Source organism: Haliotis asinina, chromosome 6 (genome assembly GCF_037392515.1).
Source record: "Haliotis asinina isolate JCU_RB_2024 chromosome 6, JCU_Hal_asi_v2, whole genome shotgun sequence".
NCBI classification, from domain to species: Eukaryota; Metazoa; Mollusca; class Gastropoda; order Lepetellida; family Haliotidae; genus Haliotis; species Haliotis asinina.
In genome coordinates this window covers 37,413,716-37,436,716 of record NC_090285.1, presented here as the reverse complement: position 1 = coordinate 37,436,716, position 23,001 = coordinate 37,413,716, and the positions used below count along the sequence as shown (strand labels likewise).

Here is a 23,001-nt window from a genome sequence, read left to right as displayed (position 1 = left end):
TGCAGTGTTCAGCAAGCTTTTGGACTTGCTTCACCGTGTTTTTTTCTGCCTTTTGAAAAAAAACCCAAAAAACATAAGGCGCCATTTCACCCGTCTCACATTCTCAAAACATGGAGAATGCGTTAAGCCTGTGGACCACGTGCTCATCCACCATTACAGCTCCAGTGGTGATTGGGTAGTGATTATGTTTCACGTGTGGACTGGATGGTGCAGATGGCTGGTAGTCGTCAGAAACAGCGTTCACATTATATGTTATTGTTTACAGTTTATGTTATATGGTATTGTTCACAATGGCGGCAGCAACCAACATCCACTCAACTATCTGACGCAAAATCCACCTAAATCTACTTGCACAATTGTGATCCTTTGTTTCAGGGATCAAATCCTGAATTCATCCAAGTCCTATTTCTAATATACTTATAGCTTACAAGGGTTGATATAGCTTTTTTAGAAAAAGGGTGTGTGTGGATGGGTGGGAGGCTGGAATGGGGGTGCATGCTGTTGAGAAAAGGGGGTTGCACACTTCATTTTCACCTGTGTTTCAGTGGTTTTTTAACAAAGTTTCATGACAAAACATGGGCGAGCATCGCCTCTGTGAATCCGCCTATGGCTTCAGATCTGTTTTAAAGACACTACTTTAATCTTCAGTTGCTCTCACTAATTCTTGGCAAACGTTTTACTACTGGTGTAATATTAATATGACTTTTAATGAATTTCCACTTATGAAATTGCAAGTTTTATGTTTCAGATTCTTGATGGTTTGAGAGCGGTCTATCGGCGCTACATACCCCAGCTGGGTGAATCCTTTGAGGTGAGCACATTGGTTTGACAGTACACTCAGTAATGTGTAATACGGTATCTTAATGGTAGAGGTTTTAACTGATTTAATTGCACTATGGCACAGTACGTCACTCTTCACTGCTACAATTTCAAGCCTAGTTGTAAAAGCGCTGTTCGATTCCTGTTGGGTACAATTTGTAAATCCCATATTTGGTGTCCCCGCCATTCACTCAATCCAAAGCCATGCCATGACAGAGATATCTTTGATTAGGATCATTCTTCGTCTGCTGAATGTTCTTTGTTCGTGAGAAAGATAATGCCTGCTGTGATCTAGTGGATCTGGATCTGCTTCTAGTGGTGTGATGTGGTGTGGTCTGTTGGTTAACACAACGAAACGGGAATCAGCCTCGACAAGACTTGGTAAAAGCAGTCAGAACGCTAATAACCCAAAACAATGTCTGAACCCTTTTCCCCTTACCTTTCAGAGCAAGGACAGGAGTAAACAAACAAGGCCCGATAAAGCGTCAGGTGAGACTGAAGTGAATCTTACTGATAAAAAATGCAGGCATCACGAAAAACGGGAAACCCTGAAACATCAGATTTGTTTATTTAATTGTACAGACACATTTTACATTTTAAAGCAGTCACTATATATAGTAAGGGGGTTGGACAGTAAACCGGGACATAGGTTATCGATTTTTCGGACCGGCGGTGGGCGCCTGTGGACAGTTGTAAGTTAATAACGAACCCCGGCACCAAGTCATGGAGATCATAGCTTTGAAACCTCTCATCAAAGACATCTATCGCGCCCAAGGGAGGCTACACACATCGCAATGTGGTTATGAAAAGGGTATAACTACTGTAGCCACAAATAGGTCGATTTCAAGCATGAGGACCATCATTATCGTCTGTTCTGTTTTAGGCTTTACAAGCAGCCATGGAGACCTCACTGAAGGTACATTAACGACGGGTGTGGCACTGACATCACAGAGCAGTACTACCAACCCGACCAGTCCCGGAATCCAGATGAGTCCCCGCAGTCAGGTAGTAACTGATATTATGACAGGTCGAAAAGTAAACCCCAACCTGATAAATGCACTTCTAAAACGCTGGAAGTTGTCAATCCTAAGATTAAGAAAACCTAGTTTCGTACAGAAATTATGAGATTTTTTAGTCACCTTACTTTGGCCTGAGCAAAATGAATCAATAACACCTACATTTCTTTCCAGGGATGTCTTCAGTTTTCTGAAGAACTAATGAGGGAACTGAAGAAACAAAGAACACCACACCAGAATCAGCCGGACAAACGTTAATCCGTGGCACTAACTACACTACTAAGCTTTAAACAGATTCCTTTATGACATATTTGATTAGAATAACAGTCATAGGTTTACAGTACTCCCAGGTCTGTGTTACATCATAGTGGTCAATACGATCTTAGCAGTACAACTGACACTTGTGTGTGCTCCAATATAATACGTTCCTAGCTCCAAGAGTATTTTGTAGGAGACTATTCTTTCATGTCTATGATTTTTTTACCAAAAGTACTCTGCATCTTGCTATAAACCCCTATATTTAGAATATTTTAGAATGATAACACTCAATAACAAAACATTGTGGAGGTCTTCAGTTATTGCAGAGGGTTTTCCTTCACCACTGTCCATCTATGCTTGACAATGGTGCCACAATGACCCAGTGCAATGAAAGAGGGATACTAGCAGTAACGATTTCATGTAGACGTCGCCATTATATTCAGTTAAAAAACACCAAGGGGTATATTTGTGTAAAATGTGTCCCAGCACTTAATGTGTACCTGATGGGATTGTGATATGTATATAAGATGTTCCAGCACTTAGCAGACATATATCATCCCACATTCCCCGGTAAGCTGTGGAAATCTGATCCACAGACCAGAGTAATGACATGCTTTTAAATGATGTAAAGTCATTAGTATTGCAAACATATTCATGCTACTGAAAGATTGTTTTTACAGATCTGTGAATGACGATTCGTATCTAAGCATTGCCACATAATATACCTGTTCCTGTTTTTAATATACACTTTAATAGCAGGAGGAAACGTTTGAACTGATAAACTTACCCAGGGGCTATATAGCAGAACTGTTCATACTGCGGTGGGAAAACCTGAGAATTGTTGAAAAAGTCCATATTTCAGCGGTCATCACTGATATATGTAAATGACTGAGTCCTGACCTGACAAATCAGTGGCTGAATACGAGACTAGTCATTTCTCCCTCCTGCCCAATTGACCACTTTCTCGAAACAAACTTAAGTTTTTACTCAGATCTCAAACTCAGCTTCACAATTTTAAACAGCTGAATTTAACTCAACTGTATTTTTGAAATATAAAAGCACAAACAATTTAAGTAATCTCTGAAAAACTTTTTATCATGAACTATGCAGTGACATGTTGTAAACCACAGCTGCCCTTTCTGATGGGTGTTTTACAATTAAACTCTGTTATACAAGACTACATACGTCTGTCTTTTATGAAAGGTTGTTTCAAGAACTAGGAGATACTTATCAATAGGGACTGTTTAAAATAAAAATTGCTTGGGGGATGGTGATGATGATTTAAACACATGTACTAGGCAGGTTGAGCAAGTTTGTACATAATAATATATTATAACAATATGCTCAAAAGGAATTAGAAGGGGGTGGCTGTGGTGAAGTACTGATTTTGTAGACGAGTGAGTTTAGTTTTATGCTGCACTCAGCAATATTCCAGCTGTATGGTGGCGGTCTGTAAATATTTGAGTCTGGACCAGACAATCCAATGATCAACAGCATGAGCATCAGTCTGTGCAACTGGGAACCGATTTTAAGGGGGGGGGGGGGGTGGGGGCATTAACATTGTACATGCTTCTCCATGAATCAGCATTACCTATACAAAGTGTCTGCTCAAAGCTATGTTGTTGGGCAGAACTGAAACTCATGAGTCAAACTGCCAGACATGATTACCCATCCAAAGACTCTACCACCAAGCTTGCTAAAATTCAACTGTTTTGTGTCCTGTGCTCTTGAAGAGGAAACCTTTATGGATATACAAATTCTTTATTCCAAAGTCTTTACTGCAACAGATGCAGCAAAGCTAAAGAGGTTGTCTGTAATGACACCCTGTGCTCTCTGCAATGGGCGACAGTAAAGTAAAGTAAAGTATACTAAAATGTATATAATGCCTTTTGAGATGCTGCTGACAGGGTTTGTCCAATCAATCTTCCACTCTCCTGCCATATGCAGTGTCTTGAATCAGGACTTTATCAGTAGAAACAAGGTCAGCTGGTCCTGGATCAACTGGTCTTTCAACTTTGGAGGAACAAGTCTGGCCTCCCTATTATTAACAGTGAAAACAATGCAGTAAACACAACTGTCCAGTACTGTGTCATCAGACAAGTAAACTGAATGAAACACATTTGTCAGACCAGTGGCAGATTGAAAAACTTGATATTCAGATCATGTCCTTAATTCCATGTTGGTTTGTTGTTGAACACTACACTCCAATATTCCAGCTATATGTTGGCAGTCTATGTAAGCAAAAAAAGACCAGACAATCACATGATCATTAACATCGATCTACGCAACTGGGATATGATGGCATGTCAAAAAGTCAGGGAGCTTGATCCCTCTTACGACAAGTATGGGTTGCGAAAGACAATTCTGATGATATGATAATTTTCCAAGTAAATAGAAGCAACTGACAGTGATTCAGATGTGCATTTCGATTGTCATTCAGTTCCACCAACCATAGAAGGCATAATATGGTTCCCGTCTCTATTCCATCAATAAGAAGTAATGTATATTCCAGTGTTCGGACAAACTGTAATGATGTGTTGTTTGAGGAATCATGGGATGTGCAAAGATGTGTTGTTTGAAGAATCATGTGATTGTGCAATGATGTGGTGTTTAAAAAGTAATTTGATGTGCAATGATGTGTTGTTTGAAGAATCATCTGGTGGTGCAGTGATGTGTTGTCTGAGGATTCATGTGATGTGAAATGATAGGATTGAAGAATCATGTGATGGTGCAATGGTGTGTTGTTTGAAGAATCAAGTCTGGTACATGCCTTTTAGTGCTTTCCAGATCCAAAAAAAGCAGGGTGACAGTATTTTAAGAAGGGCACCCCAATTCCTAAAAATAAATCACGAATGATGGCTTACCAAGTATTATATCAAATTATTGCATGCATATGATTCTTAAAGGCTCAAAGAGCACAGTTATGGTGCTTCACATAACTTCAAAATTAAATAATCACTGGGCAGTGCACCAAAACAATAAGGGCAGTGCACCAAAACAATAAGGGCAGTGCACCAAAACAATAAGGGCAGTGCACCAAAACAATAAGGGCAGTGCACCAAAAAATGCCTAAGGAAAACACCTTTTCTTCATAGATGAGTAAGTATGGTTTTCAGCTCTTCCACAAACATCATGTCCGTCAAAACCAGGAATTTACTGCACAAATTGTACCTGTGTGGGGAATCAAACCCACGACTAACAAACACTTTAAACACTTGGCTGCTCTGCTGCTACCCCTTCATTTATCAGCTAGTGAGTTTTCTGCTGCTTTTAGCAATATTCCAGCAATATCACAGTAGTAAACACCAGAAATGGGCTTCACATATTGCAACCATATATGGAATCAAACCTGGTCCTTTGGCATGATGACCGCATGTAATAACTGCTGGGCCACCTCATCAGCGGCTCTCATTTATCAAGAATATCATTATTCAAAATCCATATGTCTTGTGCCTGTATGATTGTTTTGATTGTTTAAAAAACAAAAAGCACTAACCTCAAGAGAGTAATTTTTAGTACATGAAAATATAATATATGTGAGTTCCAAGTGAACCATAATGTTTTCAAATTTTTTTGTACAAATTACAACAGTCATACAATAAACACTAAGTTGGATGATGACCTTAACTGGAAGATTTGCTGCTGAACATATTTTCAGAACACTCATATGCAAATAATAATTACACAAAGTCAACTTACAACTGGGCAGTAACTCGTATAAAAATATTAAAATGTAGAAACTAATAATTTAATGCAAATTATTTGTAAAAATCTGGAACTGATAAATTGCAAACAGGCAGATTTCTGAATGTTCAATAGTTTGAAATCTCATCAAGCTGTCATTTAGCTGCAAGGAGCTGTTGACAGGCTATTGTTATGTACATCAAGACCTACTGACAGTCTGCTGTTAACAGTGGCCAACATCTGGAGCTGCTGACAGTCTGCTGTTAACAGTGACCAACATCAGGAGCTGTTGACAGTCTGCTGTTAACAGTGGCCAACATCTGGAGCTGCTGACAGTCTGCTGTTAACAGTGGCCAACATCAGGAGCTGTTGACAGTCTGCTGTTAACAGTGGCCAACATCAGGAGCTGTTGACAGTCTGCTGTTAACAGTGGCCAACATCTGGAGCTGTTGACAGTCTGCTGTTAACAGTGGCCAACATCTGGAGCTGTTGACAGTCTGCTGTTAACAGTGGCCAACATCTGGAGCTGCTGACAGTCTGTTGTTAACAGTGGCCAACATCAGGAGCTGTTGACAGTCTGCTGTTAACAGTGGCCAACATCAGGAGCTGTTGACAGTCTGCTGTTAACAGTGGCCAACATCTGGAGCTGCTGACAGTCTGCTGTTAACAGTGGCCAACATCTGGAGCTGTTGACAGTCTGCTGTTAACAGTGGCCAACATCTGGAGCTGCTGACAGTCTGTTGTTAACAGTGGCCAACATCAGGAGCTGTTGACAGTCTGCTGTTAACAGTGGCCAACATCAGGAGCTGTTGACAGTCTGGTGTTAACAGTGACCAACATCTGGAGCTGCTGACAGTCTGCTGTTAACAGTGGCCAACATCTGGAGCTGCTGACAGTCTGCTGTTAACAGTGGCCAACATCAGGAGCTGCTGACAGTCTGCTGTTAACAGTGGCCAACATCTGGAGCTGCTGACAGTCTGCTGTTAACAGTGACCAACATCAGGAGCTGTTGACAGTCTGCTGTTAACAGTGGCCAACATCTGGAGCTGCTGACAGTCTGTTGTTAACAGTGGCCAACATCAGGAGCTGTTGACAGTCTGCTGTTAACAGTGGCCAACATCAGGAGCTGTTGACAGTCTGCTGTTAACAGTGGCCAACATCTGGAGCTGCTGACAGTCTGCTGTTAACAGTGGCCAACATCAGGAGCTGTTGACAGTCTGCTGTTAACAGTGGCCAACATCAGGAGCTGTTGACAGTCTGCTGTTAACAGTGGCCAACATCTGGAGCTGCTGACAGTCTGCTGTTAACAGTGGCCAACATCTGGAGCTGCTGACAGTCTGCTGTTAACAGTGGCCAACATCTGGAGCTGCTGACAGTCTGCTGTTAACAGTGGCCAACATCTGGAGCTGCTGACATTCTGCTGTTAACAGTGACAACATCAGGAGCTGCTGACAGTCTGTTGTTAACAGTGGCCAACAATAGGAGCTGCTGACAGACTGTTGCTAAGTACCATCAGCAGCAGCTGACAGTCTGCAGTTAACAGTGACAACATCAGGAGCTGTTGACATTCTGTTGTTAACAGTGACAACATCAGGAGCTCCTGACATTCTGTTGTTAACAGTGGCCAACATCAGGAGCTGCTGTCAGTCTATTGTTAAGGAACATCAAGAGCTGTTGACAGCAGTCAGTATATTGTCCATGTAACATGCTTCATCTGTGACGTCCTCCCAACTGCAAGTTCTTCAAGGGCCATTCTGGCTTGTTCTGCAAAAAAACCCAATAATCCTATAACATCAATCTGTGACTCAAACATATAATCAGAGGATCCTTTCATTCCTAAGAAAAGCAACTGCACAGAATCAAGTGACTCAGCCATTCCAACCTGACTGTAATACGTGATCCATAAAACATGGCTGACTGTGGTACATGCAGAGCTGTTCAACATTGAACTGAGGCCCTTGTTGGGAACTCAGTAAAACCACTCCAAAAACATGCTGAACATTAAACCATAACATCACTTCTGACTTCCAGACGCCACTCTATGGGCAAAGAAAACCTTGCTCAATTGTTTTTTCATGCTATTCCATATTATTTAAAACTGGGTCAGCAGCACCATACACAGGGCCCCATTTTATAAAGCTCTTGTAGCGCTACAACTATAATACCACAGGTAACAGGCAGGAATGCTACCATAAAAGTTATGAGATCTTAGGATTACGAGAGCTGTGTGAAATGGGGCCAAGGTATGGCAGTGTAACAGTAAAATTCTCCACAGCCCTGCTGCTAGACAGGATGTTTATTATTTGTAGCAAAACTAAACACACAATTTAAAAGCTCCTTCAGCAGAGATACAGGCTGATTGACATTTCGGTGGACATGCCAGAGGGAGATTTAAAATCCCATAACCCGAGTGATAAACACGGGGGAAACAGCCAGTGTTTATCCCAAGTGTAAGGGTTGTAAAAGAGTTAATCTTTTTTATCAAACTTACAAAATGACTCAAGATATACTTGATATATAATTTCAGTATTTGGTATTGATTACTGTTGAAATCAACTGTGATGAGACTGGCAGCCAATTCCTTTCCTTGCGAGCACAATGCATATGCTCTGTACACACTACTCATGCCCCGCATGTGCGCTGCCCACACTACCCATCTTGTGAGGACACACAGTCCATGCTGACAATTTCATTCTTGAAAGCTGACCTTCATAGCCCAGTGGATAAAACCGCCAAGCTAGTAAGTGAAGGGTTGCAGGTTCAAAACCTGGTATCGGCGATTTTGATTTTAAGTTTTCAATAATGTGATATTTTATGATTGCATTCATTGACAGCGAGACAAAGTTCTATCAATCTTCAAAACAAGTATTAATTCAAGGCAAGGGAGGTTTATGTTACAATCCCAGAGTTTGAATAATAATCCCTGGGATGACAGAGTTCTGTTGGATTTATGACATATAATGTGATAGGCAGTATAGTGGCGTGACATCACCAGAGGTTTGTAAACTTGGTTGGAAAGAAGAATGTGATGTATCAATTACAGGTACCTGCAATGACACCAATTCATCAGAAGAGTGAGTGAGTTTAGTTTTATGCCACCTTCAGCAATATTCCAGCAATATCACGGCAGGAGACACCAAAAATGGGCTTCACACATTGTACCCATGTGGGGAATCGAACCCGAGTCTTTGGTGTGATGAATGAATGGTTTCACCATTAGGCTACCCAACTATTAGCAACAAAAAATTCTGTTACAAACTTCCCAGCTGTGAAAAATCAGCTCTGGCAAATACAAAAGCTGGCATTAGCCACTGACATCCATTTCAAACAAAATTTCTAATGCAAAAAAACCCCTCAAAACTTCACAGCATCCATCATTACTCTAGTGAACAAAATTTTTGGGGAAAAAGTCAGAATAGATTCCATTTTTATCACTACTTTAGAAAACAGAAGATTTTTTCAAATGATGACAGGTTGTGGCCTTAATAGCAAGCCCTGAAATGTGTACCAGTGATGAGAGGACAGCCATGGAATAGCAGGATGTTGATTTGAGGACAAAACTGAGTGACAGCCTCCACAGCCTCATCTGTCAGGTGCTTGCAGTGATCCATGTGGATTTCCTGAAATTGACAACACCTCACATTGGTGGTGTTCCAAGGATCTAAAATCGATAGAAAGAAAGATTCGAAGTACTTATTGTTTTCGATTAACTGGAATTTTGCTGTTTTAACTTTGAATAAAGTAAACTGACTGTTACATCTGACTAATAGTCACAAACAAACATTTGCTCAACAGCGTAAAGCTATGTATATCGTATGCATAGTTTCGCATTCATCACTATGGTAAATATTATGGTAACCTGACCATGTATAACTTTTACATCTATTGTGAAAGTAATGAGATATACTGATAAATATTTGTGGTATAAAAAACAGAATAATTAAATTAAAATTGATTTGAAAAAAAATGGGGGAAAAGCCTTAAAATTGGGGATTACATAAAAAATGTATATATTTTCATAATAATCAATCATCGTTCACCACAAGTCCTCTGATAATCGATATATGGTGACTTTGGCTTCCAATTTCTAACACTACTTCACATGAAAAACTTAATCAAAGCTTGGCAATAAACACATTGCAGCAATACTTAACGTAGATTCTTGAAGCTCTCTTAGCGCTAAGATAGTCGTAAGTCAATGTTAGTGCATGGCATTTTTGACTATCGTAGAACTAAGAGAGCTTCGAAAATCTATGCCCTGAAACCCTACCTAAGACAAATCCACTTTGTGTTTATGGTTCAAGCAAAGTTTAACGGTTTCATACAAGACACAATAAAATAGCTTTGTTTTTTTAATATAAAATGCCTTTTACTGACAAACACAGGCATCATTAAAAAATCAAAATAATCCTGTCAGATGTTGTACATGTATTATTTTTCCTTTCATGGAAACTCAATGAAGATCGGGGTTAGAACCGGTCTTCAGTAACCCTTGCTTGTCATAAGAGGCAACTAACAGGATCGGTTGGTCAGGCTCACTGACATAGTTGAGTCACTCCATCCCAGTTGTGCAGATCAATGCTTATGCTGTTGATCTCTGGATTATCTGGTCCAAACTCAATTATTTATAGACCATCGTCATATAGCAGGAAAGATGCTGAGTACAGAATTGAACAGCTAACAAAAAAAAACCTCTTAAGGAAAACATAAATGAAATATATGCATTTGCATCTTTCTTCGTTGTTTAATTAACTAGACAAACCAGTGATATTGATATTACACACATCAAAGTACAAAATTATGACCTTGGATTCTTGTGTTTCATAAACTGTTGGTGGCTATACATGTAATCTTAATCAGCATCCTCTACTGTACCAAGGATCTTACCAATTATCTTGTGGCACAAATAACATTTGCACAGGCGAATGAAAAATAAATGAAACCTATTCATCAAATATAAATCATTTATTACAAGATAAACTGTACGGAATCATAAAAAGGATGTTATCAGGTAGACAACTGAATCAGCATATTGTTTTCCTTCAAAACTGCAGCTGGATTACCTTCAATGTTTTGGCACAGGTTCCATTCACAAGATTGAAGACACCATCATCTGTTATCTGTATAGAACAAAACTAGTAACAATAAACCACATCCATAACAACTGTTATTATGCTAACTTCTATACACAAGGGCCAAGATTTTCGAAGCTCTCTTAGAGCTAAGACAGTCGTAAATGCCATACCTCAATATTAACTTACGACTATCTTAGCTCTAAGAGAGCTTAAAAAATCTAGGCTAAGGTGCATGCTCAAAGTGCTAACATTGGTACCCTGTCATTAGTTTTGAAGCTCTCTCACAGCTAAGATAGTTGTAAGTTAATGTTAGTATATGGCACTCACTATCTTAGCTCCATGAGAGCTTTAAAATCTAGACGCAGGTCACAGGATCAGTATGCTCTACCACCCAACCTGCCTTTGCAGTCCTACAGAGTTAACATCCGTTTACTCCTGGGTGAGCGAGTTAGTGAGTGAGTTTAGTTTTACGCCGCTTTTAGCAATATTCCAGCAATATCATGGCGGGGGACACCAGAAATGGGCTTATCACATTTTACCCATGTGGGGAATCGAACCCGGGTCTCCGGTGTGACGATGGAACGCTTTAACCACTAGGCTACCCCACTGCCCCGTCTCCTGGACAAACAGAGACAATATGGAACTACATGTATGTCACTAGCCTATAGTGAGACCATGTTATATCTGTTTCATTGTGAGGAAGTTTTGAAGGCTTAGAAATTCACAGGAGTCAAGCAGCCAAACATGATCACCCATCCAAGAACTCTCATGAAACTGACTGATGTGTGACCTGAGTGCTTGGCACAGGACTGCATGTTACAGCTCTGAAGCTCATCTAACTTGTGTAGCTAACCTTCCTCATTTTAGTACTAACATCTATAGCAAATAAAGTGAAACATGGCAAAAAGATGTTCTAGAAAGAGAAAGAAAATGATCATTTCAAAATATATACAATCATTCTATATTTCCCTGATGCACAGTACTTTAGGTTCCCTACCGTAATCTAACAGACAGTACGAGAATGTGTATGGTTTAATGCTGCTTCTAGCAACACTAGAGCAATATCACAGCGAGGGACAGCAGAAATGGGCTTCACACATCGTACCCATGTGGAGAATTGAACACCAGAGATGGGCTTCAAACATTGTACCCATGTGGGGAATTGAACCCAGGTCTTTGATGCGATGAGCCTACTCTTTTACCACTAAACCACCTGACTGCCCCAGACAGTACTGGAATGGAGAGATGATACAAAACACATTGAAGGTCCATGGTCCTGCACAACCTAGTTATCTACCTTGGCCCATGCAACCTCATATTCTTCACAATATCACTGCAGACACAGCATGGACAGTGGCGCCAAAATGGTAACATGGAGGATTTCGACAATACCCAGGCTAAAATGCTCAGGTTCTACCTTCACAAACACCATGAAGCAGGGTTGCCATGGCATAAGATGGTCTTCAGCGACCCATACTTGTCACAAGAGGCAACTAACATGATCTTTACTCTTGCTGTTGATCACTGGATTGTCTGGTCCAGACTATTATTTACAGACTGCTGTCAAGAAGCAGGAACATTGCAAAGTGCAGATTTGAAGAACAAACTGACCAACCAACTCATTACAGTGGTAGCTGTCTAAACCGGCACTCACTGGGACTGAAGAAGCAGACAATGAATTGTATTGTAGAGCTGATGATAAATGTACAAGCCACGGATGGGACTAATATTTTATGCCAGTGTCAACAATTTGCTGGATAAGACAGATGCTGATTTTGACAGCTTCCACTGTATATGTCATTTTTCTTAGCTATAACACTCACATTGGCTCTGGAAAAGTTGAGCGATTTCAGAAAATGTGAATACTGTCCGAGAGCTGTAAGTGTCCGGTCTGTTATGTTAGGACAGCCACCAATGTTGAGGTCCCTCAGTTGAGGACAGTTCTGAGACAGTGCAATGATAGCATCGTCCGTAAGGTTAATGCAACGACGCACATACACCACTTGGAGTTGGCGACAGAACTGGGACAGGGCTGTGATGCCTGCAGATAACAAGTTTTAACCAAACTCTGGATAAATGATAGTTATTCATTAATGTAATATATTCACATACAAAAGAAGTTACATACCCGATGCTTTGGGATCATTCAAAATAAAAATGAATGTTTTTGATGCTGATAAATAGGAGTGGGCAATAATACCAGTTAACTAGTATAATGCAATTCAAGCTTCACTATACAATATACTCCGGTACACATATCGATGAACCAATATGATATGATCGGTAATTTTCACAATGCAGTCACGTCTAATAGCATTTGTATTTTCTTATATTATCAGGACTGCACGGTATTACCAGTATACGGGTACATCGCAATACACTTTTCAAACAACACGTATTGAAGTAGCATTTCTGAGAACTGGTACACTGGGTATAGAACATATGAAGTTTCTGTGATTATCTTTATGGTTTACATCAAAATGTACACTGACTGCCATTCACAACAAATTTCAATGACAAAATGGCATACTGTAATACTATAAATTGTATTAAAAAGGAAATAGACTCCTTAACTATGCAACCTCGTTTTGAGATTGCTGTTATCGGATCCTGAAATGAATCACAGCAAATTTTAACCGTAAGATATCTCAATATGGCTACCTGAATCACAATATATTGCAATACAATTTACTTGCCAGTACACAGACCTATATGTTATTATACATAAATCGTATTGAGAGTGTTTACTGGCAGTCTAAGTTAACTTGTCCTCAGTACTTTTCGTTACGCTTCACTACTGAGTCTAACAAAACCTTATGGGAGGTCACGTCAGTAACCTTTGAGATTGACCAATCAGAACACAGCTTACCAAGTCGCAAAAGTGGACATTTGCACGTACCTTTTGAACTTTGCACCCGAACAATTCCAAATGCTATATCATGTATGATTGCTTCTGGGTGATGACAACTGTGAGTAAACAGACGCTGAAAATAGTGTTTTTGACAACATCCAAAGATGTCATCCTCCAGAAATTTTTGCTAATGGTAACAGAAACCCAGCAGCTTATATACTGCAGGTCAAATAACTGTGTTATATGCGGAGTTTTGTTTGTGGAGAGATCTGTGTCAGTGACTTGAATATTTTGTAAGTCCCTCCGATCCCTAAGTAGTAGCCCTTGCCTGATTGGTTAAATCTATTTAACCATCTCTCTATTGATTGGACAGTCATAGGTCGCTCAAAGGTTATCTGACGCGACCTTCTACTAGGGTTAGTTACACTCAGTGGTGGAGTGTAACAAAATACACTAGGACTAAGTTTACTTAGATTGGTTTACTGTTCACTTAATTGTATTTGCATAACCTTTAAACTATTATAAATAAGAAAAATAGATTGGCACCAGCACTTGGTGAAAGTATAAACAAACCACAATGGAAACCGTTTCTGCAGATGCTTTTTCTCAAGTTCAAAACATTAGAGTGAAGTCTTCAATTTTGAAACAGTTTGAGAGAGTGATTCTAATTTTCCACCGCTATTAGCAATATTCCAGTAATATCATTGGAGGTGACACCAGAAATGGGCTTTACACATTGTGCCCATGTGGGGAATCAAACCCGGGGCGCTAGTGTGACGAGCCAATGCTTTAACCACTAGGCTACGCTACCACCCCACTTGGCAGTGAGAGCGTTGAAGACATCAGCTTGTGTTACCAGTCTGTGGCAAAGACTTTTCAGTCTCTACCATGCTCCTAGCATTCTACATTAAAGCTTGAACATTACTAACCATAAGATGAGCGAACATGACCAATCAGAATTTGACTTGGAACAAGTGGGCAGATTAATGACCAACCACTAATGGAGATTCTAGATTCAGAAGTCATCCACAAGTAATTGTGACTGAAGCTTCAGTTCTGTCACCTTGTGTCGTGACAGCTGTTCTTGATTCCTTGATAGAGTTGAGATCTATCTTCTTGAGCTGAGGACACTTGGACAGCTTTGCCAGACCAGCATCTGTGACTTCTGATTCACTTAGGTCCAGCTTCTGCAACCTGTTATGAAGAACCTGTGCAAATAATAATCATATCAAACATTTTGTAGAATGAGTGTGTTCTGTAAGAATACTGTACTGTAACTACTTTGTTAGACTGATTTTTTTTAATGCGTAATAGCTCTTAGGATATCATCCTTTCATAGGTATTGGGACATCAGGGTCCAACAATGCCACTGGATTAAGACAGCAATTATCATCAAGATTGAGAGATCCAAGAATAAGTTTGCTGTTGTGGTTTTACATGGCTCTCAGTATTGGTGCTGTAAATGAAATGTAGGCTTAAACTGACAAAACTCCATCATTGAATAAGTTCATAATATAATGACAATAGCTAATGGAACATTCAGGAAGATGGAGACAGTGCTCACTCATGCAGTACAGCTCAACACTGGTACTGAATTCTCTACACAACAGAGTGCGTTTGGTTACCATACGGGATAAAACGTTCACCTGTCAGTCAGAGTGCCTGTGTTCGATTACCCACTGACACAGTGTGCTAAGCCCACTTAGCGAGTCTGACCACTTGAGACCATTAGACACCTTTTATAACAAGCATGGCTTGCTAAAGACCCAATCCAACCAGGATCTTCAGATCATCATTGAATGTTTTCATAGTGGCATTTGGGAAGCCTCAGAGGTTCAAATTTATTTTAAAAGCTACTTGCCACAGGGCAAGTGACTTCAAGAAAGTCCTGACTAATTTTCCACTGGCCCTGACTCTTTTGGCACAATGTTTGATGTTAATGTTTACTCGACTATTCATCAAAGAGTGATAAATTTCAAAGAAAATTAACTCTACTTTATTAGTAATGTTAAGTTTAATTGCTACATTATGAGCAGATATGAATTGAAATGCAACTTCATTTGCAGTTTGAAACCATAAGTGGAAATTATCTAGTGGCCCATGAACAAGTAAGCTGCCATTATTTAAGTGCCCGAAATGAAAACTGACTTGTCACCGGACAGACAGACAGACAGACAGACAGACAGACAGACAGACTTATTTTCTGTAGTTCCAGGCCAAAATGCTAACACACTGGGAACATGGGCACAGTGTATGAAACCCACTTTTGGTGAACCCACCAATAAAATGTTTGAATATAGCTATTGCATAAAACCAAACTGACTATTAAAAGTGATGGGTGAACATTTCCTTACTGCAGTAATGTTGGAGTCTGATATGATCCCTCGCTTGCACATCAGAGTCAGACATTTGTCTTTGATATGAAGAGGGAGACGTTCAAGGTCGTTTCCACTGGTGAGATTCAATACCACAACCTTCACTGACCTGAAACACAGGAGCAGACAAAAAGCCTTGACACAATCCATGGCAAATGGTACCTGTTGGCAATTAATGACTCAGGTGTGGTGTGGTGTGGTGTGGTGTGGTGTGGTGTGGTGTGGTGTGGTGTGGTGTGGTGTGGTGTGGTGTGGTGTGGTGTGGTGTGGTGTGGTGTGGTGTGGTGTGGTGTGGTGTGGCACGGTTGTAATGTGATGTGATGTGACGTGATGTGGTGTGGTGTGGTGTGGCACGGTTGTAATGTGATGTGATGTGACGTGATGTGGTGTGATGTCATGTCATTGATGAAACGTAATACTTTATTATTGTAAATTGTATTGCAATGTGACCCGTGAAGGTCCCGGGGTAGAATAGGCCTTCAGCAACCCATGCTTGCCATAAAAGGCGACTCAGCTTGTCGTAAGAGGCGACTAACAGGATCGGGTGGTCAGGCTCTTTGACTTGGTTGACACATGTCATCGGTTCCCAATTGCGCAGTTCGATGCTCATGTTGTTGATCACTGGATTGTCTGGTCCAGACTCGATTATTTACAGACCGCCGCCATATAGCTGGAATATTGCTGAGTGCGGCGTAAAACTAAACTCACTCAGTCACTCACTCACTGTATTGCAATGTAGTAGAGTGGTGCGGTGCAGTGCAGTGTAGTGAAACAATTATGTATATAACAGTTCCTACTGTCAAACAAAGAAAACCCCAAGCAGTGATCCCTGTAGGAATTCTGGGTCAGAACTGTCCCAAAGCAGCTTTTGTTGGCTGAGAGAAGTCTCTAAATGGATTTGGTGGTCATGTTTCATGGTTGATGGCATGTCTTTGGGGTGTGGCATACTGACATTACATTCCTGATTGTTACCACATTATTGTCTAATAATGGCTTCCATGTAGAATCCACTATATATTTTCAAAAGATATCAACATTTGGTACGAATAAATATGGAAATGTTTCTAAAAGACCAGAATTGTTAAATAATTTCATGATAAACAAATACAAAATTGCACAATAATTTCCTGGTCCAAGAGACTAAAATTGTATGATAAATCCATCATCCAGTGACAGTCATGTCATATCAAAATTATATCAAACACCAAATCATCAATTTAGAATTTTGAATTTTAGTGTGTCTGAACTTTTGCTGTCATGTGACGTACAGGGCTTATAATAAGAGCTCTCATATGAAGAGCTGGTCGGCAAAGATCAAGTGATTTTATGTGCACATCTGTTATCTCCAGATAATATACTCCATTTATATGGATCCAAATACAAATGTACGTGACTGATTCAGAATAACATGGCTTAAAGGTCACATGCAACCAAAAAATCAATCATAATCAAAACACAGTTATCACTTCTTCATGATACATAAAATGCATTGCTAATTAAAAAAACAAATAAACAAAATTATAAAATATAAACGTGTAATCGCACATCAGAAGTGCAATATTTTGTACTTGGGTTTACCTCCTTGAAACGAAGCAGCTGTGATACCGAACCCAGTCAGAGCGGGTTGGTGTGCACTTACGCGTGAAGAAGCCTTTTCACTGGCCACTGGTTTATTTGCCGATACGCTTTGCTGGCTCTTGGTTTATGGCTTATAAGCCTGATAGGTGTTAATTTCAAAATGCATGTAGTCAATGATTGAAGTTGTGCATTGTGTATTGTCATTAGTAGACAGGCAGGCAGACATACAGGTGTCAATAAACCAGACACTGAGTTTTCTCAGTGACAAAGTCTGCTTATGACGATAAACATTTTTTTTTTATGTAATGAGCAGATAATTTACTTGTTTGTGCACACAACCAGGATTAGAATATTGCTCATGACCTCGTACTCCAGATAGGCATACTGTTTCAATCTCTGTGAACCTATTCACTGCACATGCCTTATGACTATATGAGTGCAGTGCAGCAAAGCTGTTGAAACCACTTTTTCCCCTAGCACTGGGGAAAATTAGTGAACAGATATTCCATTGCTCAACAATGTTAGCACTGATTAAAAATTTGACGTGTGACAACCAAGACAGCAAGGCTGACCATTCGATACCGTTAGTTGCCAAGAGATGCCAACCCTGAATCAAATGAAAGCTAAAAGCAGCAATTCCTGAGCTCTGAAGGTGTGAGCTGGGGGTGAGCATGAGAGGGGCCACATGTCCCTATTAACTGGGGGGTATGCCTTCCTTATGAAAATCTTTAGATTTAACATGGAAATATGCAATTTCTGGGAATACTTACTCAGATAATACTTAACCCAATTTACTAGAATTCTTTAAAACATTCTACATGTATAGATATACATGTATTTGTATTTTCTTAAAAAATGTTTTTATAGACAAATCAGAGGGGGGATTTTGTATTTGAAATACAGAGTAATTTTCTTACCTCTTATGACAATCATGGGTTGCTGAAGACAAATTCTAACACAGATCTTCATTGGTCACGGCATTAGCTAATGCATGAATGCACTATACCTCACACTTTCGCCATATTCTATTATGCATGAAAACAGTATAGGATCAACTTCCTTGGTAAAAATTAACAGTTTCCAGTTTTCATTCTATCTAAACATGCTTTCATTTGTGAGAATTTGTTAATAATGTTATTTACTAACTAAATGAAAAGAAGAGTGCGTGTAGCCTAGTGGTTAAAGTGCCCTTTTGTCCCATGTGGGCACAGTGTGTGGAGAGTTTTTACGGTGTTACCTACCATGATATTGCCTGAATATAATTCTACGACTAGTACATTTAGCTGCATAAAAATGAAACTCTCTGAAATTAAATTCTCTCATCACTGTTTTTCACATAAAGTGTTAGCGGCAAGTCTCTCATTATATCAGACTATGAGACCATATATAATCTATTACATGGTCTCTGGTTATGATGAACAGCACAATACCAGATATGGCAGACAGGAAGCATGAGTAAAATGTTGGATAATATGTGACATCCGAAAACCGATGTTCCGATAATAAACAATGAAATATTACTAATATTATGTGCATACATTATACAAGTGGTGTTTCACATTTATTTACGGTAAAACTGCCATACGCAACTTCTGAATGTTATAGGCGGTACATTTGTCACAGGCATCTTCTTAACGGGGCAGATCCAGCTCATCTGAGTCACGTCCCCGAAAAAGATATGGAAAGAGGTATGCATGTCAGTTTGTAATTTTGGCTTTTGTTTGGGGTGTTAGGGTACGGATGTAACTCTTACCAAAGTGATGACTCGAGAGTTTCAAAACTGTCCACATTGACCTTGACAAGATATAACAGCCAGCTAACAACTATGCTACCCATGAGTAAAATCGGTAGCGAATACAGTACTGATCACTCAGAGAACTATGATTTCTTACGTGTCAAGTAAAGACGGGACAGTTGAAAACATCACGCTGTCAGTGAACGCACTCGGGTTCTCAGACGCCATGTTGTTTACGATTGCAACCAGGAAGCGTTTTCAGCCAATCAACAAACGAAGCATATTTTCTGCTGTGTAGAAGTATCCGGTCACGTGAGTTGAAAGGGAACGTCATCAAAATGGCAGAACAGCCTAGTAAAGCCGACATAAATGCTATTTTCAAGCGTTTAAGGTCAATTCCGACCAACAAAGTAAGTATACTTACAGAATTGAACATGTAAAACCTAGATACGTGATGAACAGTGTATTTTACCGTCTTCGAATCATCAGAATACTGACTTTTCAGCTTACATGTGTTTGAGCTTCCACGCGAGTGGAAATGACGTGACAGTCGCATTTTCTCTAATGTTTCTCTTTGCTTGAATTCCGATTACGTTATATTCTCTTGACGTCTATGATATTGATGTAGTCCGTACACTGAAATAACCCGCGATACCTAATTACGGTGTAGCCAGCGTTAAGAGTCAACCTGGGTTCAAGACGTGTTTACGTTCGAAACGTAGACCATATTAATTTGGTATATGAATCTGTATCCGAACATACACATTTTGAACACAAATTGAGAAACTACACCATCTTATAGCTAAGTACTGTCTGTCAGCATCTTTGAGTCTTGTTAAATGCATTCTGTAGTGCTGCAGATGTGCCTTAATGAAGAATGTTCTTACATATCCTACATCATTACAAGGCACTGATGCTGCCTGTGGTTGCACGAGGAAGTAACAGACATTGGATGTAAACATTATTTTCATGTGTATGGGAAGCAAGTAGATAGCACCTACGTGGACTTGAGGTAAATGGATATACTCTGCAAGATAAGGTGTACACTACAAAGTACAATATGGTTCACTGGTTCATATGGTAAATCCATTTATATCCAGTAACAGGCTGCGGGTCTCTATTGAGAATTTCTATCTGTTTTAAAAGTGACACACAGACACTCAACATGATTATTGGTGCTTCAGGAAACATCTCAGTATACTTGCCTAAATTCCCACTAACATTGAGTAACCTAATGATTATTTTCATATCAGGTTTGTCAAGTTAGTTGTTCCATCCATTTATGTCTTTGTGTTAATATAGATATATATGATATGTGACTCAACGTGTGCAAGACATATTATGCATTCTCAGTCTGTTGAAATGTAAATAAGAATATTTGATTGTCCCTTTCTGTACCCAAGACTGTTGTGTCATATGTAGAAAGAGTTTAATGTTGTTAATCAGCAACTGGTCTTACCACAGGTACTGAACATTTGACTCATAGTGTCACCAGTTTCACCTTTATGTAGCCTTAGCAGGGTTTAATTTGAAGGAATCTGTTTAAAATTGACAAATGTCTGTATAAGTTGCATGCTTACTGTCACTCAGGTTTTGTACGTGTGTGTCCAGAAATGAAGTTAAAATGTAGTCTTTTGCGGTTTTAAGGTACTTTTTAAAATTATGTAGATCAGAATCTCTGCGTCCAAAACATCGTGGTCTTATTATTTATTTTGCGTGGAAAAATGCATGTTTCTGCAGTAACACGAACACTGCTGTCACTACAGATCCTGAATCATGTTTATTGAATCCATCGAGTATTTACAAAATTCAAGCATACTTTTACATGTCAGGCTTAATAGGAATTGAGCTGTCACATAAATATTTGGGTAATTTACACAGATATGCTACTTAATCTGTACCGCTGCTATTTTCTGAAACTATATGATTGTGTTCCAGCAATGTTTTGACTGCGGTAACAGCAACCCAACATGGGCAAGTGTTACATATGGCGTGTTCCTGTGCATCGACTGTTCAGCTGTGCACAGGTCACTTGGGGTGCATGTGACATTCATCAGATCCACACAACTGGACACCAGCTGGACATGGCTACAGCTTCGGGCCATGCAAGTTGGAGGAAATGCAAATGCAGTAAGTAGATGTACTGTGTATGAGTATTGTTTGTTGAGATGCGACTGATGTATCAAACTGTTACATGTGCGTGTAGGATTGTGTGTGACACCGTGAGAGAGAAAGTCTAACATCTGTGCACTCATCTGTACAAAGCGTAGATGTGCTGGGTTTCCTTTGATGTGGAAAACCTGCGTATATGACACATTGTAGTGTGCAGATACACTTGAAAAAAAACACTGTCACTTCCGATGATATAGAATCACTAATCAAAACCACACGTTTAGTGTTATGGACAATAAATAATTAAGAAAGAACACTCAGTAAATCTTTCGAAATCAGACTTGGAGACATGTGCGTGAAAAAAGAGACATTAGTAGTCTTTGTAAATTGTTTAACCCCCTAATCACGCAAATTTAGATGACAACTCCCTTCCCAACACCCACCCACCCCCAGCTCGGATAGTCAACCTGACCCCCTAATATAAATGTCTAGAGAGAACCCTAGATGGGTTATAAGAGTGAATGAGATTAGTTGAATTCAGTAGTATTCAGCTATATGGTGGTGGTCTGTAAATAAGAGAGTCTGGATCAGACAAGCCAGTGATTGACAACATGAGCGTCGATGTACACATTTTGGATACAATGGCATAGGTCAGCCAAGTGAGTGAACCTGATCAAGATCATTTCTAACCTGGATCTTCATGGGTCTGTGCATATAGATGGTCCATGTTATTTGCTATATGCCATGAAAGAAATTGCTCCTTAATATGGTGAGTTTTACTTTGAGGTTTGTGTTCGCTTTCTTTTGTTACAGTTTTTGCTCACTAAAATTATTGTCCTTCTCCAGTTTGTTGTCATTTCCAAAACTCACTTGCTCTCATGCCCTGTTCCAGATCTCATTCTTCCGCCAACATGGTTGCGACACAACAGACGCCCAGAAGAAATATAATAGTCGTGCTGCGATGATGTACAAAGAGAAGCTACTTGGTCTGTCCCAGCATGCATGCAGACTGCATGGTACTAAGGTGAGATGAGTTCACTGCCTTTCAGTCAGACCACCCAACACTGATGGTGTTGTCAGCCTGTGTACCTGTATTGCTCTTTCCTCTAAATGGTTGTGACCCTGAATTGTATGGTTCATGTAGTTTTGGGTTTTGAGAACAGATATTGCTAAAGTTCAAAGAAAGTAAATTATCAAGCCAAGCTTATATGTTGATTTGTGATTTATATGTGCAGGAAACCTGTGATTGTTGGGGCCCGTGAAGATCTAGGATAGAATAGGTCTTCAGAAGCCATGCTTGCCACAAAAGGAGGCTGTGCTTATCATAAGAGGTCACTAACAGGATCGGACTTCCTGACTTGGTTGATCCATGTTTTGGTTTCCCAGTTGCACAAATCGATGCTTGTGATGTTGATTACTGAATTGTTTGGTGCAGACCCGATTATTTACAGACTGCATCCATATAGCTGGAATATTGCCGAGAGCAACATAAAACTAA

The 23,001-nt window shown here is 39.8% G+C and overlaps 3 protein-coding genes across 6 annotated transcripts in view; 2 read left to right on the top strand and 1 right to left on the bottom strand.

The window, feature by feature from the left end:
• Positions 1-730: 730 nt before the first annotated feature.
• On the top strand, positions 731-3,270 carry LOC137286889 (uncharacterized). The gene is made up of 4 exons (XM_067818904.1): positions 731-811; positions 1,266-1,308; positions 1,703-1,824; positions 2,010-3,270. The coding sequence occupies exons 1-4, from the start codon at positions 740-742 to the stop codon at positions 2,091-2,093; spliced, it is 321 nt and encodes a 106-aa protein (XP_067675005.1). The 5' UTR covers positions 731-739; the 3' UTR covers positions 2,094-3,270.
• Positions 3,271-5,590: 2,320 nt separating this feature from the next.
• LOC137286516 (protein AMN1 homolog) lies at positions 5,591-19,645 on the bottom strand. Its single transcript, XM_067818431.1, has 7 exons — positions 19,549-19,645; positions 16,058-16,187; positions 14,767-14,911; positions 12,676-12,893; positions 10,841-10,897; positions 9,286-9,397; positions 5,591-7,541 (listed from the first exon to the last, which is right to left on the bottom strand). Exons 1-7 carry the CDS (start codon positions 19,617-19,619, stop codon positions 7,462-7,464), a joined length of 813 nt encoding a protein of 270 aa, XP_067674532.1. The 5' UTR covers positions 19,620-19,645; the 3' UTR covers positions 5,591-7,461.
• A 63-nt stretch (positions 19,646-19,708) lies between these two features.
• Positions 19,709-23,001, top strand: part of LOC137288246 (ADP-ribosylation factor GTPase-activating protein 2-like) — a 38,475-nt gene continuing 35,182 nt past the window's right edge. For all 4 annotated transcript variants that reach the window (XM_067820707.1, XM_067820706.1, XM_067820705.1 and 1 more), the window contains exons 1-3: positions 19,709-19,801; positions 21,330-21,521; positions 22,396-22,527. In XM_067820707.1, coding sequence (XP_067676808.1) covers positions 19,730-19,801; positions 21,330-21,521; positions 22,396-22,527 — 396 coding nt within the window. In that variant the 5' untranslated portion in view covers positions 19,709-19,729. The remainder of the gene's footprint in view (positions 19,802-21,329; positions 21,522-22,395; positions 22,528-23,001) is intronic.

What these genes read in the sequence shown, in the direction of transcription:
- LOC137286889 (XM_067818904.1), top strand. Translation starts at nt 740, where the DNA reads ATGTTTCAGATTCTTGATGGTTTGAGAGCGGTCTATCGGCGCTACATA. An exon ending in AGCTGGGTGAATCCTTTGAG is followed by an intron (nt 812 to 1,265) that starts GTGAGCACATTG and finishes CTTACCTTTCAG; the next exon opens with AGCAAGGACAGGAGTAAACA. An exon ending in AAGGCCCGATAAAGCGTCAG is followed by an intron (nt 1,309 to 1,702) that starts GTGAGACTGAAG and finishes GTTCTGTTTTAG; the next exon opens with GCTTTACAAGCAGCCATGGA.
- LOC137286516 (XM_067818431.1), bottom strand. Translation starts at nt 19,619, where the DNA reads ATGGCGTCTGAGAACCCGAGTGCGTTCACTGACAGCGTGATGTTTTCA. An exon ending in GTCCCGTCTTTACTTGACAC is followed by an intron (nt 16,188 to 19,548) that starts GTAAGAAATCAT and finishes CCTGTGTTTCAG; the next exon opens with GTCAGTGAAGGTTGTGGTAT. An exon ending in CAGACTCCAACATTACTGCA is followed by an intron (nt 14,912 to 16,057) that starts GTAAGGAAATGT and finishes TTATTTGCACAG; the next exon opens with GTTCTTCATAACAGGTTGCA.